This window comes from Musca domestica, unplaced genomic scaffold, assembly GCF_030504385.1.
Source record: "Musca domestica strain aabys unplaced genomic scaffold, Musca_domestica.polishedcontigs.V.1.1 25, whole genome shotgun sequence".
NCBI classification, from domain to species: domain Eukaryota; kingdom Metazoa; phylum Arthropoda; class Insecta; order Diptera; family Muscidae; genus Musca; species Musca domestica.
In genome coordinates, this window is record NW_026712277.1 from 6750900 (window position 1) to 6768196 (window position 17297).

General features: G+C 38.0%; 2 protein-coding genes and 2 long non-coding RNA genes across 7 annotated transcripts; 2 read left to right on the forward strand and 2 right to left on the reverse strand.

Annotated features, from left to right (window-relative positions):
* Window positions 1-674: 674 nt before the first annotated feature.
* On the forward strand, window positions 675-1348 carry LOC131802963 (uncharacterized). The gene is made up of 2 exons (XR_009342431.1): window positions 675-953; window positions 1027-1348. It is a non-coding gene; the product is annotated as an uncharacterized LOC131802963 (long non-coding RNA).
* A 395-nt stretch (window positions 1349-1743) lies between these two features.
* On the forward strand, window positions 1744-3695 carry LOC131802961 (uncharacterized). Of its 2 annotated transcripts, none has more exons than XR_009342428.1 (3): window positions 1744-2413; window positions 2478-2561; window positions 2620-3695. It is a non-coding gene; the product is annotated as an uncharacterized LOC131802961 (long non-coding RNA). The 2 variants fall into 2 exon arrangements; XR_009342427.1 differs by having other exon boundaries at window positions 2624-3695.
* Window positions 3696-12321: 8626 nt separating this feature from the next.
* On the reverse strand, window positions 12322-13602 carry LOC101890443 (transmembrane protein 186). Of its 3 annotated transcripts, none has more exons than XR_009342426.1 (3): window positions 13497-13602; window positions 12544-13432; window positions 12322-12493 (listed from the first exon to the last, which is right to left on the reverse strand). XR_009342426.1 is itself a non-coding variant. In XM_059123795.1 (3 exons), exon 2 carries the CDS (start codon window positions 13430-13432, stop codon window positions 12761-12763), a length of 672 nt encoding a protein of 223 aa, XP_058979778.1. In that variant the 5' UTR covers window positions 13497-13602; the 3' UTR covers window positions 12343-12668; window positions 12735-12760. The 3 variants fall into 3 exon arrangements, 2 of the variants coding, with proteins under 2 accessions (XP_058979778.1, XP_058979777.1); XM_059123795.1 differs by having other exon boundaries at window positions 12343-12668; window positions 12735-13432; XM_059123794.1 differs by having other exon boundaries at window positions 12411-13432.
* A 613-nt stretch (window positions 13603-14215) lies between these two features.
* Window positions 14216-16588, reverse strand: LOC101890611 (aquaporin-11). Its single transcript, XM_059123588.1, has 5 exons — window positions 16437-16588; window positions 15096-15320; window positions 14757-15031; window positions 14563-14701; window positions 14216-14442 (listed from the first exon to the last, which is right to left on the reverse strand). Exons 2-5 carry the CDS (start codon window positions 15271-15273, stop codon window positions 14231-14233), a joined length of 804 nt encoding a protein of 267 aa, XP_058979571.1. The 5' UTR covers window positions 15274-15320; window positions 16437-16588; the 3' UTR covers window positions 14216-14230.
* Window positions 16589-17297: the final 709 nt, after the last annotated feature.

Sequence of the window (17297 nt, forward strand, 5' to 3'; positions counted from 1 at the left end):
TATCATATCCACTTACCTGAAGGTTCCCGAGCAAGGGCATACCCCACTCGAAGCAAGTTTCCTGTTTACTCCAAGCAAATTAAAGGCATCAGCCAATTGGAACCCTAAAATGAACAAAATAACAACAAAGTAAAAGTGCTTTATACGAAGTCTATATGAATACTTCCCTAAACACAGTGCCCGGCTGATCTCAGGGTGTGAGAGTTCCCCACGTTGTGATAGAAATTCTCTGATCAGTAATATCGACCCAGCACACCTTCACTGTCATCATGCTTCGTCAGTGCAGGAGTTTTGTTGCGGGCCGTTTCAAAAACCAAGTCCGCCCCTGCACTCTAAAAAAAAATCGGCGTGGAAAGGCCCTAGGGCGAGACCGTTCGCGCCTACGTGGCGGTCTCCAATCCACGGTTTAACTCTAGTTCCCAATTGTCAATAAAGTTGAGGGGGCTAAAGAGAGCTAGGGACGAGTTGGGGGGTATGTTATTGGCACTCTTCGCGGGTAACCATTAAACAATGGTTAGCCATGCCCAGAATTAGTATATTCGTTTGTTTTTGTGTTGTTAGTGGAATTAGTGGCAGTTTCTACCGGAGAGGGAATATATTTTGTAACGGGGACAGCGCCCTCGAATGTTGATATGGCTCATGCGGAGGAAGATGGGCGAACATTAACAGCCAGTTCCACGATATCGAAAGAACACGTTCGCACAACTTTTACACGACAAACAGCTGATTTCCGTTCCACTAAAATCTATCAGAACGAAAATTTGCACGAAAATCAAAGCGAACGAAAACGTAAGCATTTCAGTGTAATTTTGCGTTCCACTATCTTTTTTCTTTCGTACGCATGCGAACACAAATGTCAAAATCAGTCACTTGTGTGTTTGCTATCGTATAATAACAATTGAGGAAAATTGTTTTAACATAAACATTGCTTGATTGAAAATGGAAACAAAAATGTAAGTAAAAATAATAAATGCAATTTAATATGTGAACAACAAATATATATTTTTTTTATTTTCTCAATTCCAGCACGAAAAAATCATCAACTAAACAGCTGCGGGCACTAGTTGAATAATGGAGGAGAATCCTGTGTTCGCCAGAGGAATGCCAATTTTTGGAAGCAGCAGAAGAAGTTTTAAATCGGGGCGGATTTGGGTAGTTCTGCAACCGGGCACCCACTTCTCTTCCATCATATCCAAAAGAGCCCGAAAACTTCCTTCGACACACGAAAGTTGGCCACAAACCTAGAAAAAATAATTTTTTATTATTTCAAAAATGTAAAAATACAATCATACTTACTGGTTGTTAGGTACTTCAAATAAATTCGAAGCATCTCTTAAATTCCTCCGTGGCACATTTCGAACCTCCTCCATAAAAATAGGGCTACGGAAATATTCTTTTTTTATTTTCTAAGAGCACAAATAGTTTGAACACAATCACTAGAAATTTTATATTGTTTATTTATTTACAATTTGTTTGTTTACAACTGAAATGTCAGTTGAGACAGAGCCACTGCTGCTTTTTCGCGTTTAAATTAGACATTTGACGCTTTTTTTGCTTTATTTCGCGATTAATTTTTCCAAAAAAATATTTAGCAACACTGAATCACGTAAGGCTATGCGAAAGAAAGAACGAAAGTTAGTGGAACGCATTCTTATACGAAAGTGAGTGAGTAGCCTTCGTTCGCACAAATTTTCTTTCGAGATCGTGGAACAGGCTGTAACACGCCTTGTGTTGGCTGGGAATAACTTTTACCACTGGTTATTTGCAGCCACAGAGGTAGTTATGTCTCACATGGTCCTCCGCACTTGGGTTGAGCCACCTAAAAAGAAGAAAAAGCAAATTAATAAATCGAAGAAATTGAAATAGATAATAAATAGAAAAAAATGAAATCAGTTGATACAAAGAATACCACCGCCAGCTCTGTCAAGTAAGGTTCTTCGATGTTGCTTTTTATTCTTATTCGTGACATTGACAGATAAATGAAGTCGCGTTGCCAACACAGGGAAATGAAGGTGCTACCAAGTACCTATTTTCTGACTTGCTCTAGGGAGACGTTATTACCTGCACGGTGGGGGTTCTCTTAAGTTCAGGAAAATCAGCACTCTCAGAATTCAGAAATTCCGGGAGGGAGACCTCGGAATACCCCGCGCTAGTAGAAAAAGACAAATCTATGAAGATGAAAGAAGACAAAAATAGCTTTTATGTAAAATGTCGGATCGTGGAAAGCTACCTAGGGTCTCTCGAAAGTTATAAATGAGGGTACTAGCAGAGAAAAGACAGTTAATTTGGTGGTGCTGAGTGCAAGTAGTAAGGAAATCAAGAAAGAGCTTTTAATTTCTAAAAAGAAAAGTGTATTTTAAAGAAAAAGAAATAAAGAAATATCTAAATGTTTTGGATTTCCCTTGTTGCGAAGGTAATAAAATTATTAAGATTATTACGGTTGCGAAAAAAAAATAAATCCGTGCTTTATAAAATAGGTTTGTGTGGTGAGAGTGTCTGGAGAATTTTTATAAGCTATACACCAAGTTACTGATTTATGTGACCAGTGAATAAATGAACAGGTAAAAGTAGAGGTTAGATATGTCATGGTTTAATATTAACGATTGCCTTATTGGCCAGGTAGATCAGGAACTTATTCGCTGTGTTTTGAGAATTGGTTTCAGCGGTATCTAGTGAACAATAGACATACTAGAAGGCGTTGCAAAATATCCAAGGCAAAAGACAGTATTACCTCCAGATAAAGCTATATAACAGTTGTACTCCAGTGACATCTATGGGGTGTGGAGATTTGTCGTAGATAGATCTCTCCCCATCAACCAAGCTCAGCACCTAAGGCAAATTGACCGAGTGCCCAACACAGTGGCTGGAAATTGCAATCCGAACAAACATCGTTAATTTGGTAACAAATAAATTCTGCTCTAAAGGAGCTGTAAATCGTCGCCTCGCTCCTTCTGAAATATCGAGATCTCTTCTCAGCAAGTTCAACTTGCCTTCCGGCCTGATGGTTAGGAGAAAGGATGGTGACAACGTTTTATACTGTTTGTATTTAAGTATTTTTTTATTTTATTATTAATTTTTATTTCCATTTTTTTATTATTTATTTCCATTTTTTTATTATTTATTTCCATTTTTAGTTTTATATTTTATATAAGTGTGTATACGTCGACTAAATGTTTATCTGTTATTCTGTCTAAAATTTACCCGTGTAAGCGACATTCTCGAAGTTATTTTTTTTGTTAGCAATAGTGTTGTCCGAACGCCGACTTTAAAGAGCTCTTTCAGTAGACGTTAGTGAGGACTGGAAATTCAGTTATATAATTAGATCATAATTAACTCTTTGCGGGTGTCGTTGTGAAGGCTAAATATCTGACGGTTCCACTTTGAAGACATTTTGTTGGTATGCTCATTTGGTCAAAAGGCCGCTCGATTTTAGTTGGATAAAAATTCCTTTTTTTTAATTTATTCAATTTGTTTATCTGATTTATTGTTTTTATTTATAACGATATTCATAAACCTTAAACTCCAAAATTCTAAACAAATAATTCTAAGATATATTTTTTTGGTATTTGCTCATTTTTATTATAGGAAAATTTTTATATTTGCATTTAGTTGTTTGATGATCAATTTGTTTAGCTGTGTTAGTTTTAGTTTAATTTAGAATAAATATTATGTGAAAAATTGAGACGAACGAAAAATATGGTATGCTAAACTAATTGTTGGAGGAAACGACAGGTGAGGTAAGTGATGTGATGGGGCGGTAATTGGGGTCACTAAAACGTTGAAAAGGGATAAAGTGATCATGGATGGGAGGGCAGGAAACGGGCTATCAGACTAAGGATGCGGTGATACATCTAGAAAAGTAGTTAGTTATTATTCTGCATTTAAAATTACTGTCACATACCGGAAACTATGGGTATGGGTTGGGAACACACCCTAGAGTATGACCGAGTTAGCCGCTGTCCTATAAGGACCATTACACCCTTAGTTTACAATAGGTTCCTGTGACATTATGGCGCCCAAGGAAAAATCGAAATTTGTTTACGTTAGTGTATGTCATCGAAACACTGAGTAATAGACCAATAGAGATATGCAATAGACCAACATTTCTAGCCAAGATTTTAGCATACAGAAAGGTTTTCATATCCGTTCTGGACAAGAGCTAGAATGAAGTATGAGGCAAACCTAATGAAAAGCTAAAAGTCGGGTGAATGAAATGAATAATTCAAATCGGAACATGATTTGACCTACAGTGCAGGATTTTGCATAGGGTAGTAGCAGATTGTGATTCGTATTATGAAGTGTTAGTATCAGCCTGAAACTCGCCTGTATGATCCAAATCAATATGCATGATATCCTCTCTACATATTATATTAGGGGTTAGTAGTATCAAACAATATTGATTTGAAAATGATAGGGTCGTAAAGACGGCATATCTAGTCATATGGCGAAATGTGATAATCAATCATATTGAATTAGAAATGTATTAATGTATCACCGAATAAGCAAATCCTTTTTTAATGCCACGTTTGAAAATACCGCACACATCACTCCTCGTCAGTTAATTCCTCCGAGACGAAAAAAAAAAAAAAAAAAAAAAAAAACAAAAAAACAAAACAAAACCATAAACACATAGGAAAAATCCTTTTAATTTGAAATTTAGACCTTTGAACAGATTTGGTAAAATTTCACTATTTTGCGTATTTTGTTATGAGTAGAGAAACTCGATCCCAGGTAAAAAGTAGGAAACGGGATAGACCAGTACTTTTTGATTTGAACAGATCAGTGGCAATAGAAACCAAGAAGAAAAAGGATTTTGTAAATCCTGTCATGGCCGAATCCAATCCAAATAATGAAGGTTCCATTAGGGATCTCTCACAAACTATTAATGTCAGTTCTCCAGTCACGAACTCCTTAGGTCCCGTGTTTCTACAAGGACAGGCAGCAGAAGCACATCCGACTATTGAACCGACAGTCCGCGACAATGTTTTGGGTAACCGCCATCTGGAGAGTAAGATACAAAACCTAAAAGGAGAAATGGAGCAGATAAAAAAATCCATATTAGAGTTGACAAAATCTATTAAGGAAAAAGATATGCGTGCCCCAAATATAAGAGATCCAAGTGAAGAACCCAGAGTTCCGACTAATACTGAAGTAGTAAGGACTATGACTAAAGAAAATAATGGTATATCGGAAAATAATTCTTCAGGAACTAATACGACTAATGCGTCATTAAATCCATTGATGAGACGGGAATGCGTCCAAAATAGCCAATCGGTACCATTTGACCCGAGGAATAATCTTAGGATCAGCAGGTTAGGTATAAGATTCGATGGTAGCTCGTCGGGTCTGTGTGTAGAAGAGTTCGTCTATCGCCTTGAGTACTTTCAAAAACAATACGGAATACCTTGGTCAGAAATAATAAGAGATTTCCCTTTATTATTAACCGGAAGAGCCGAGTCGTGGTATTGGCTTTTCCAGAAAACCAACCGATTCCATGATTGGGAAGAGCTTAAATACAACCTTTTGAGTCAGTACCAATCATCAAAATCTAATTTTGAGAGAATCACCGAACTGGTCCAACGTAGACAACAGCCAAATGAGACAATTGATGAGTTCTTTCACGTTATGGGTCAAATGAGGGCCAAGTTGGTCCAGCCATTATCAGAATATGATATGATAAAAATAATGAAAAAAAAATATTAAGGACAGTGTAGCCAGAATAGTGTACCCCATACCTGTTTCATCAGTAGAACAGCTCCGTATAGAGAGTAACGAGGCAGAAAAACAGTTTTTAAAGCGAGAACCTAGGCCCTTTATTCCACCCTCCCGTACGATAAGGCAAGTAAACGAAATTGATGTTGACGGTAGAGTTCATGCATCTGAAGGGTTGTATGACCAAACGGGTGAAGATTTAGCAGCTATTCAAGTCACCAGGGCTGTAAACTCAAACCTGACCTGCTGGAACTGTCAAAAACAAGGACATACTTTCAGGGATTGTGATGTGACCAGTAGGGCACTTTTTTGCTATAAATGCGGAAATCCCGGAACCACTACTCCCAAGTGTAATATATGCCAGCAGTTAAACCGGAACAGGGGCGTGGAAAGCATAGGGGGACCACGTCCAACTGCAAACCCCCAGTAATTATTCAAAATAAGACCAGAATAATTAACAATCCAAATTTGGAGAGTATAACTGGCAAATTTAAACCGGAAATGCGGCACTACATAACTCTTGAGGAAAGAACAGATAATTATTACAAAGTTAGGGAAAGAATTATGGGCGAAATTTTGCCAAATCCTAAAATGACAAAACTGCGACAAAAATTCAAAGATAAGAAGAAACAGATGAAAATGATAGTTGAATCAGTGAATGTTGTATGTGGCCGAGTAGATCCCAGACTATATGCCGAGGTGGAATTAAATGGTGTTGGTATACGGGGGCTACTAGATACGGGGGCTTCGGTTAGTATTCTGGGCAGAAATTGTAGAGAATTTATTGAGACGCTCGATGTTACTATGAAGCCAATATTTTCCAATGTGAAAACTGCAGCCGGCCAACAGCACAGAATACTAGGAAGAGCCAAAATTGACATCAAATACAATGGGGTTATAAAGCAATTAGATTTCTACCTCTGTCCGGATTTAGATCAAGAGCTATACTTAGGGATAGACTTTTGGAATTTGTATGATCTATCCCCGGAGTTAAGACAAGTCAATGAGATAAAAATAGAAAAGAGGCAAAAAAATTTAGCGGACGAAGATGTTTATAAATTAAATCCCCATGAATTGTCACCCCTACAGCAACAACAGTTAAATGAGACAGTTAAGAATTTCGATACCTTCGAAGAAAAAGGCCTCGGAAAAACTTCTCTGGAGAGACATACGATTAAGTTGGTCGAGGGTGCCGAACCTGTAAAAGAGCGTCATTATCCTTTGTCTCCAGCAGTGCAGGCAGTGGTTTATGAAGAAATTGATAATATGCTCCGCCTTAATGTCATTGAAGAAAGCGAAAGCCCATGGAGCAATCGCACTACGGTGGTCAGAAAGCCGGGGAAAAATAGGTTCTGTCTCGATGCTCGGAAACTTAATAAACTGACGGTTAAGGACGCGTATCCGTTACAAAACATCGACGGTATATTGAGTAGGATAGACGAAACTTACTACATCAGTAGCGTCGACTTGAAATTCGCCTTTTGGCAAATTGAGCTCGACGAGGGGAGTAAAGCCTGCACCGCGTTTACAGTACCTGGAAGGCCATTATACCAATTTAGGGTAATGCCTTTTGGACTGTGTAACGCAGCGCAGCGCTTATGTCGACTAATGGACAAAGTAATCCCACAACAATTAAAAGAAAACGTCTTTATATACCTTGACGATTTGTTAGTAATATCACACGATTTTGAAGAACATTTGCGCCTTCTGAAAGAGGTGGCGAATTCTCTTAAGAAAGCAAACCTAACGATAGGTATGAAGAAGTCACAGTTCTGTTTTAAAGAGCTAAAATACCTTGGTTTCATTATTGGCCAAGGCAGACTTCGTACAGATCCAGATAAGGTGAATGCTATAAGAAATCTGAAAGTACCACGTAGCCCCCGTGAAGTCAGAAGCTTTTTGGGAACGGCAGGTTGGTATCGTCGTTTTATCAAAGATTTTGCGACTATTTCCGCACCATTATCCGATACTCTCAAGAAGTCAAAAAAATTTTCCATTGATGAAGCGGCGAAAACTTCCTTTGAGAATCTGAAAAAGGCCCTGACCTCAGCACCCGTGTTGCGTCACCCCGACTTTACAAAGCAGTTTTATATACAGTGTGATGCGTCGGATAACGGCATAGGAGCAGTCCTTTTTCAATTAAATGAGCAGAATGAAGAACATCCTATTGCATTCTATTCTAAGAAACTAAATTCCTGCCAGAAAAATTATAGTGTTACGGAGAAGGAGTGTCTCGCGGCGGTGATGGCAATCAAGAAGTTTAGGCCTTATGTGGAAATGATGCCCTTCACCGTCATTACCGATCACGCCTCGTTGAAGTGGTTGATGTCACTAAAAGACCTGAGCGGTCGACTAGCCCGATGGTCTCTACAACTGCAGGCTTACGATTTCGATATTCAACATCGGAAGGGATCGGATAATGTGGTAGCCGACATGCTATCTAGAGCTTCAATAGAGAACCATGTGGACGATATTAGCATAAAAGACTTAATCGAATTAGATACAGCGGAATTTGAGGGAGGTGAGTACGTGCGGTTAATAGAAGTCGTGAATGAGAATAAAGATAGGCTGCCCGATATCAAAGTGGAAAATGGACTGATTTATAAAAAGGACCTCCCAAATTCAGAAATGGGCAACGAATGGCAATGGAAGCTATGGGTACCAGCTGGGATTACAAATAAAATAATAGAAAAATCTCACGATTCACCGACATGTTGTCATGGGGGCGTTCATAAAACATTAGAACATATAAAAAGGTTTTTCTATTGGCCAAACATGGCGAGTCAGGTTAGACAGTATATAAAACATTGTCAGCTTTGTCAGGAAAGCAAACCTAGCAACCGAAATTTGATGCCAGAAATTGGAAAAGAAGTAGTGACTAACCGTCCCTTTCAAAAATTGTATATTGATTTTCTGGGGAAATATCCCAGATCTAAAAAGGGGAATGCATATATCTTTATTGTAGTCGATCACTTTTCCAAATTCACATTTTTAAAAGCGATGAGGGAGGCCACGGCAATAAATGTTGTTAAATTTTTGATTGAAGACATCTTTCACAAATTTGGTGTACCGGAGGTCATACATAGTGACAACGGTGCCCAATTTGTGTCCAAAACGTTCCAGGAGATGATCCACACATATAAAATAAATCACCTGAAAACAGCTGTCTATTCCCCACAGTCTAACGCTTCCGAAAGGGTCAACCAATCGGTTATAACGGCCATCCGAACTTATTTAGAGGAAGATCACAGGGACTGGGATTTGTACCTCACCGAAATTGAATGTGCGCTACGGAATGCAGTACATTCTGCAACTGGAGTTACGCCATTCTTCGCTTTGTTCGGTTATCACATGTTTACTAGCGGCTATGATTATCGTTTAGCAAGAAAACTGATGTCAATAACTGACCACGAAGTGAAGGAAATACAGCGAAAAGATAGATTAGAATTGTTGCGGAATAAAATTAAAGATAACCTGCACAACGCGTATTTAAAGAGTTCGGCAAATTATAACCGGAGAGCTCGAGTGATTAAATTTAGTCCTGGTCAGGAGGTGTACCGACGCAATTTCGTACAATCTGATTTCTCGAAAAATATTAATGCAAAATTTTGCAAAAAGTTCGTGAAATCTAGGATTGTAAGACCCATAGGGGGGAATATGTACGAATTAGAAGACCTGAAAGGTACCCCAGTCGGAATTTATCATGTAAAGGACATTAAACAGTGAGTGCAATATTAAAGTAAGTTATAATACCATTAGGATAAGCATTTGGTTTGTGTTGTCCTAATAGTATGTAAGTCTACCTTAATTATGAAATGGATGTAGTTTAATGCCTGTGGTATAACCAGTACCTGTTTGTTTTTAATCGAAGCATTATTGATACACCTGCTCTACTTTATACCCTATACATCTACTCTCTTGTTCGTTTTATGAATTTTTAATAACCGCCTCCAGTTTTTGAATATACTGGTTCGACCTGACATCTTATCATATCCACTTACCTGAAGGTTCCCGAGCAAGGGCATACCCCACTCGAAGCAAGTTTCCTGTTTACTCCAAGCAAATTAAAGGCATCAGCCAATTGGAACCCTAAAATGAACAAAATAACAACAAAGTAAAAGTGCTTTATACGAAGTCTATATGAATACTTCCCTAAACACAGTGCCCGGCTGATCTCAGGGTGTGAGAGTTCCCCACGTTGTGATAGAAATTCTCTGATCAGTAATATCGACCCAGCACACCTTCACTGTCATCATGCTTCGTCAGTGCAGGAGTTTTGTTGCGGGCCGTTTCAAAAACCAAGTCCGCCCCTGCACTCTAAAAAAAAATCGGCGTGGAAAGGCCCTAGGGCGAGACCGTTCGCGCCTACGTGGCGGTCTCCAATCCACGGTTTAACTCTAGTTCCCAATTGTCAATAAAGTTGAGGGGGCTAAAGAGAGCTAGGGACGAGTTGGGGGGTATGTTATTGGCACTCTTCGCGGGTAACCATTAAACAATGGTTAGCCATGCCCAGAATTAGTATATTCGTTTGTTTTTGTGTTGTTAGTGGAATTAGTGGCAGTTTCTACCGGAGAGGGAATATATTTTGTAACGGGGACAGCGCCCTCGAATGTTGATATGGCTCATGCGGAGGAAGATGGGCGAACATTAACACGCCTTGTGTTGGCTGGGAATAACTTTTACCACTGGTTATTTGCAGCCACAGAGGTAGTTATGTCTCACATGGTCCTCCGCACTTGGGTTGAGCCACCTAAAAAGAAGAAAAAGCAAATTAATAAATCGAAGAAATTGAAATAGATAATAAATAGAAAAAAATGAAATCAGTTGATACAAAGAATACCACCGCCAGCTCTGTCAAGTAAGGTTCTTCGATGTTGCTTTTTATTCTTATTCGTGACATTGACAGATAAATGAAGTCGCGTTGCCAACACAGGGAAATGAAGGTGCTACCAAGTACCTATTTTCTGACTTGCTCTAGGGAGACGTTATTACCTGCACGGTGGGGGTTCTCTTAAGTTCAGGAAAATCAGCACTCTCAGAATTCAGAAATTCCGGGAGGGAGACCTCGGAATACCCCGCGCTAGTAGAAAAAGACAAATCTATGAAGATGAAAGAAGACAAAAATAGCTTTTATGTAAAATGTCGGATCGTGGAAAGCTACCTAGGGTCTCTCGAAAGTTATAAATGAGGGTACTAGCAGAGAAAAGACAGTTAATTTGGTGGTGCTGAGTGCAAGTAGTAAGGAAATCAAGAAAGAGCTTTTAATTTCTAAAAAGAAAAGTGTATTTTAAAGAAAAAGAAATAAAGAAATATCTAAATGTTTTGGATTTCCCTTGTTGCGAAGGTAATAAAATTATTAAGATTATTACGGTTGCGAAAAAAAAATAAATCCGTGCTTTATAAAATAGGTTTGTGTGGTGAGAGTGTCTGGAGAATTTTTATAAGCTATACACCAAGTTACTGATTTATGTGACCAGTGAATAAATGAACAGGTAAAAGTAGAGGTTAGATATGTCATGGTTTAATATTAACGATTGCCTTATTGGCCAGGTAGATCAGGAACTTATTCGCTGTGTTTTGAGAATTGGTTTCAGCGGTATCTAGTGAACAATAGACATACTAGAAGGCGTTGCAAAATATCCAAGGCAAAAGACAGTATTACCTCCAGATAAAGCTATATAACAGTTGTACTCCAGTGACATCTATGGGGTGTGGAGATTTGTCGTAGATAGATCTCTCCCCATCAACCAAGCTCAGCACCTAAGGCAAATTGACCGAGTGCCCAACACAGTGGCTGGAAATTGCAATCCGAACAAACATCGTTAATTTGGTAACAAATAAATTCTGCTCTAAAGGAGCTGTAAATCGTCGCCTCGCTCCTTCTGAAATATCGAGATCTCTTCTCAGCAAGTTCAACTTGCCTTCCGGCCTGATGGTTAGGAGAAAGGATGGTGACAACGTTTTATACTGTTTGTATTTAAGTATTTTTTTATTTTATTATTAATTTTTATTTCCATTTTTTTATTATTTATTTCCATTTTTTATTATTTATTTCCATTTTTAGTTTTATATTTTATATAAGTGTGTATACGTCGACTAAATGTTTATCTGTTATTCTGTCTAAAATTTACCCGTGTAAGCGACATTCTCGAAGTTATTTTTTTTGTTAGCAATAGTGTTGTCCGAACGCCGACTTTAAAGAGCTCTTTCAGTAGACGTTAGTGAGGACTGGAAATTCAGTTATATAATTAGATCATAATTAACTCTTTGCGGGTGTCGTTGTGAAGGCTAAATATCTGACGGTTCCACTTTGAAGACATTTTGTTGGTATGCTCATTTGGTCAAAAGGCCGCTCGATTTTAGTTGGATAAAAATTCCTTTTTTTTAATTTATTCAATTTGTTTATCTGATTTATTGTTTTTATTTATAACGATATTCATAAACCTTAAACTCCAAAATTCTAAACAAATAATTCTAAGATATATTTTTTTGGTATTTGCTCATTTTTATTATAGGAAAATTTTTATATTTGCATTTAGTTGTTTGATGATCAATTTGTTTAGCTGTGTTAGTTTTAGTTTAATTTAGAATAAATATTATGTGAAAAATTGAGACGAACGAAAAATATGGTATGCTAAACTAATTGTTGGAGGAAACGACAGGTGAGGTAAGTGATGTGATGGGGCGGTAATTGGGGTCACTAAAACGTTGAAAAGGGATAAAGTGATCATGGATGGGAGGGCAGGAAACGGGCTATCAGACTAAGGATGCGGTGATACATCTAGAAAAGTAGTTAGTTATTATTCTGCATTTAAAATTACTGTCACATACCGGAAACTATGGGTATGGGTTGGGAACACACCCTAGAGTATGACCGAGTTAGCCGCTGTCCTATAAGGACCATTACACCCTTAGTTTACAATAGGTTCCTGTGACACCCGGTCCTCTCTTTTTCCCTTTGCAGAAATTAACCAACAAATTTTTGAATAATTTTTCTTTTCAAAAACAACATTTATTTTTACCTTAACCTCCCTCTCTTTCTCCCTCCCTATTCTCCAAATATCGCCACAAACGCTTCGGGATCTTCAACCTGGCCGAAACGTTGCAATAGCTTAAACTTCACCTTATCATTACTGTACAGTGTCAACGTTTGATACCAATCAAATTTCGATGGTCGTTTCTTTTCATTTTCGGGCACCAAATCATCCAAATCGATGACAACATCATTACGTTTACCCCAAAAATCAATGTAGGCCAATTTCAGTTTGTCATTGTCATCGTTGAGGTACATAATGCCCACCAGATTTTTTGTCAGCATACTGCAAATGGATAGTGTCATCCATGAGGTAAGACCAACGGCTGCAAACAATGTGGCGGTGGATGGTGGCAACTGGGATGCCTGTTCCAGGGCAAAGGCACCGGGTATACTCAATGCATTGAAGACACCATAGGGGATTTTAACACGATTAAAGGCGGAAGCCAAGCGTATCAATGGTAATCTATATATGGTACGCCATTCATCTTCATTGTTGGTTTGGGTTGGTTGCTGCTGTTGTTGTTCCCTTTGCCTTACGGCGGTTGTTGTGCTTCCGATCGACCGGCTTATTTCATTTGAGGACCTGAGGTAAGGTGCCATTCCCTTTGGTTTTATAACAGAAGTTTTTGTTGCTACACCCCTCCACGTTCTACTCAGTCCTCTTAGCGCTAAGAGTGTGGTCATCTGTTGTGGAAATATTTCGGATTAATAATTTTATGTTCTATTTTAAGAAAATATGTTTCCATACCTCTTTTGCTTTATTTTTATTTTGTGGAGGGAATACTTCACACAAATACAATTGCACAACACGAAACGAAACGAGTAGTGCAGCTGTTTAATTTGTAAACAATGAACAGCTGTTTATGTGACATATCAGTTCTTGTGTTGTATCGTTCGTTTAGGGGCAATTGATGTAAATGGCCGTTAAATTTAAAAAGAAATTTATTTTATTGGATTTTTATTTTCATTTATTCATTTTACTTTATTTTATTTAATAAGGACAGCTGAGTGAACTCTGTAACAAAAGAAGACTCTCTGAATGGCTTTCTCTTTGAAGAAAACCATATGAAGAGATTTCTGCATAAATAATTCACTTTGAATTAATAGCCTCTGTGATCAATAGAAGACCTATTTAATATCAGGAGTTACAATAAACCTTCAAACCATTTATTCAACATATTCTTCTCCAATCAAGGAAAATTGTCATTTATTTAAAATTTGTTCTTCTTTCCTTTAAACTAAACTAAATCATATAATTTATGCATATTAATATAATTATGCATATATCATATAATCATATCATATAATCTATGCATATTAATATTAACTAAATACAAATAATCTCAAAAATCTATAAATTAATCAATTTTTTTGTCAACAATTAAATAGTTTACAACAACATAAAACAAAACAAAATCCCATGGACCAAAAACATTTGAAACCATGAATTTTCAAATGATTTTCTACTCTCTTCACTTTCTTTTATTCTTCCTTTTTCTTTTCCGCCACTTCGTCGGCGCCTAACAACACCTTGCGAACTGCCTGCATTCTAAATAGCGGCACCGATAGTATCGCTCCCACACAGGCACCAATCCAATAGACAATGATGTGTTCCAAGTTGGTGTGGCCACGGCAACCCCATTTCAGAGCTGTGGCCAAAACCGGATTGAAGTAACCACCCGAAAAGTTGAAAGCTGAAAACATGGCATAATTAAAAGCATAAACTGTATTTGAGAAAATTTCAAGTGTTCCAGACAGGCAAGAGTTTGTACAGTGTGGGGTTGGAAGGAAGATTTGGTTTGGTAGTAACGTACCTGCCACCACAAGACTGGTGCCGATAAAGGAATCAATGATGCTGCAGAATTTGGGGCCCTTTTCACTCAGAGTTTTGGAAGCCAGGCGACACAGCAAGGTGGCCAGACCTTCAATGGCTGCTCCCAAATAGGGATTTACCTTGGAAAAAATTGAAATGTTATACAAAATAAAAATAAAATGGAAAATCGTATACCTGCAAATCAGCATTACACTCCTCAAATGCCCTGCCCTCATGGGTCTCGGCAAACTCAAACCACCAAAACACCTGGACAATGCGATAAACACAACAACCTCCCATCAGCTCAGCCCAGGTGCGCAATGCAACCTCTTTGAGTGAGGTTTTACCCTCCAGCATATCCTCCATGTGGGTATAGGGACAAGCAGAGGCATCGCCCCATACCTTACCCCACCACACCGTCAGCAGGAAGAGGAACACCGCATAGGCAGCCACACCAAAGTTATCGGCAACTAAATGGGGGAATTTGGAAAAAGATTAAAACAATTATTTGTAGATAATTTCCTCCGAACTTACCAATAATTAGCTCAAAACAGCAGGCACACAATTCCGCCGATGCTATAGCTTCGTTGACCAAAACCGGTACAATACCTTGATCTTTGAAAAATTTACAAGCCAAGCGGCGGGCAATTTGGGCGGCAATACAGCAACCGACCATAAAGGCGGTACTAACACCCAATGCTGTCATGGACATCTTGAGATTGTCTTTGGTTTATCCGATAATGACTAGAAATACGTTGGCTGAGGATAAGGAAATAAGGACTATGAGGACCAGAATAATATACACTATTTTCCTCTTCCTAACTTTTATTCCTATCCTTTTGGATATTTTTTATTTATCCTCAATGAAATGTGATTTCTATGGGAAATCTTCAATTTAGCCTGGCTGAATAGAGATTTCTGTGCGACATCTTTAATTCAGGCTGGCTGAATAGAGATTTCTGTGGGAAATCTTCTATACAGCCTAGTTGGATAGAGATTACTGTGGGACATCTCCAATTCAGCCTGGCTGAATAGAGATTTCTGTGGAAAATCTTCAATTCAGCCTGGCTGAATAGAGATTTCTGTGGGAAATCTTCTATTTAGCCTGGCTAAATAGAGATGCCTGTGGGAAATCTTCAATTCAGCCTGGCTAGATAGAGATTTCTGTGTGTGAAATCTTAAATTCAGCCTGGCTGAATAGAGATTTCTGTGGGAAATCTTCAATTCAGCCTATCTGAATAGAGATTTCTGTGGGAAATCTTCAATTCAGCCTGGCTGGATAGAGATTTCTGTGGGAAATCTTCAATTCAGCCTGGCTGAATAGAGATTTCTTTGGGAAATCTTCAATTCAAACCACAAACACAGAATGGAGATTTCTTTGGAAAATAGTCTTTCTGCTCTGTTTTACTATTTTTTTGTTTGCCCTATTATACCAATTAGCAGTTTGGATCAATTCAAATATTCGTTATGCAAATATATGCTAAAAAGCCGATCACTTTCAAACTTTGAATTATAAAATAATACTCTCCAGCTTCGGCGGCAAACAAAACTATCAAACAAACTAAATTTGTTATTGTCTTTCAAATCTCTTCAATTCGAGGCAAATCGTTCTTCTCTGAGAGCCAGCCAAAATTTGTTTCCCCCCCAAATACACAAACAAAAACAAAAAAAAAATATAAATAATTTTCACAGCGCCAAATGCAGCTAAAAATAGTGTTTTCTTTTTTGGTTCCTTGTTCAACGCGATCATTCATTATCATGAAATTTCCTTTAATAACATTCTGTTCTCCAACAATCACTTTTTCACAAATTTTACGCAATTTTTTTCACTTTGAGTTTTAAAAAATAATTTTAAATATTTTTCGCAAACAACACCTTTTTTGCCTTGAAAGCCAAAGGAAAATCGTTTCCCTTTTATTTTTTCTTAAAGAAATTTGTCTTTTTTTCAATTCTGCAAAGGCGTTTAGAACGCGCCTAGCACGGTAGCGCGGAACACTTTGTGTTCGTCGGAGATACGCGTAACAACTGCTCAGAGTTTTCGTCCATAGTTTGTCTCCCCCAGTACCAGTATTTGATTTTGAAAATATGCGAAAACAAAGATTTTTCATGTTATTTGAAAATTGTTATGCCAAAAGAGATAATTGAATCAGATACTCCCGCTCTCTCACTGTCTCTCTCTCGCTGAGTGGCCCCCATTATTTCTCTGATATTTGTTTTGGGGGGAGATATCTGGATTTTTTTTCACAAATTTTGTTCTATTGAATGAATTTCCCATGCTAGACATGTAGCCAAACAACCAACCAACTAGTCAGCCAGCCAGACGGTCATCCATTCAGTAAGCAGCAGCAGCGACATAAGTAGTATTAAAGATGACGTAGTTGTTGGTTTTCACATGGTGCCAAAACTGGGAGTTAAAGCCTACTTGAATCGCGTGCGTTAGATAAATTAATAGCCATGGCATACGAGGGTGGTATAATAAGTTTCTAAAAATTAGAAAATTACTCACATGGAAAGTCTGAAAAAGATTTATTTATTAATAATCAAAAAGATCTTCATATAAGAGGCCAAAAAGTACTTCGTAAAGGAGACCAAAAAAGTCTTGTTAAATTAGTCCTAATAGGTCTTTTGAAAGATGCCCAAATAGGTCTTCTTGAGGAAGGAGGAGGACTTAAGAAATTCCAAAATATTCGCAGAATTTTTTTCATAACTCTTTTTGTCCCTCAGAAGACGTCTTTA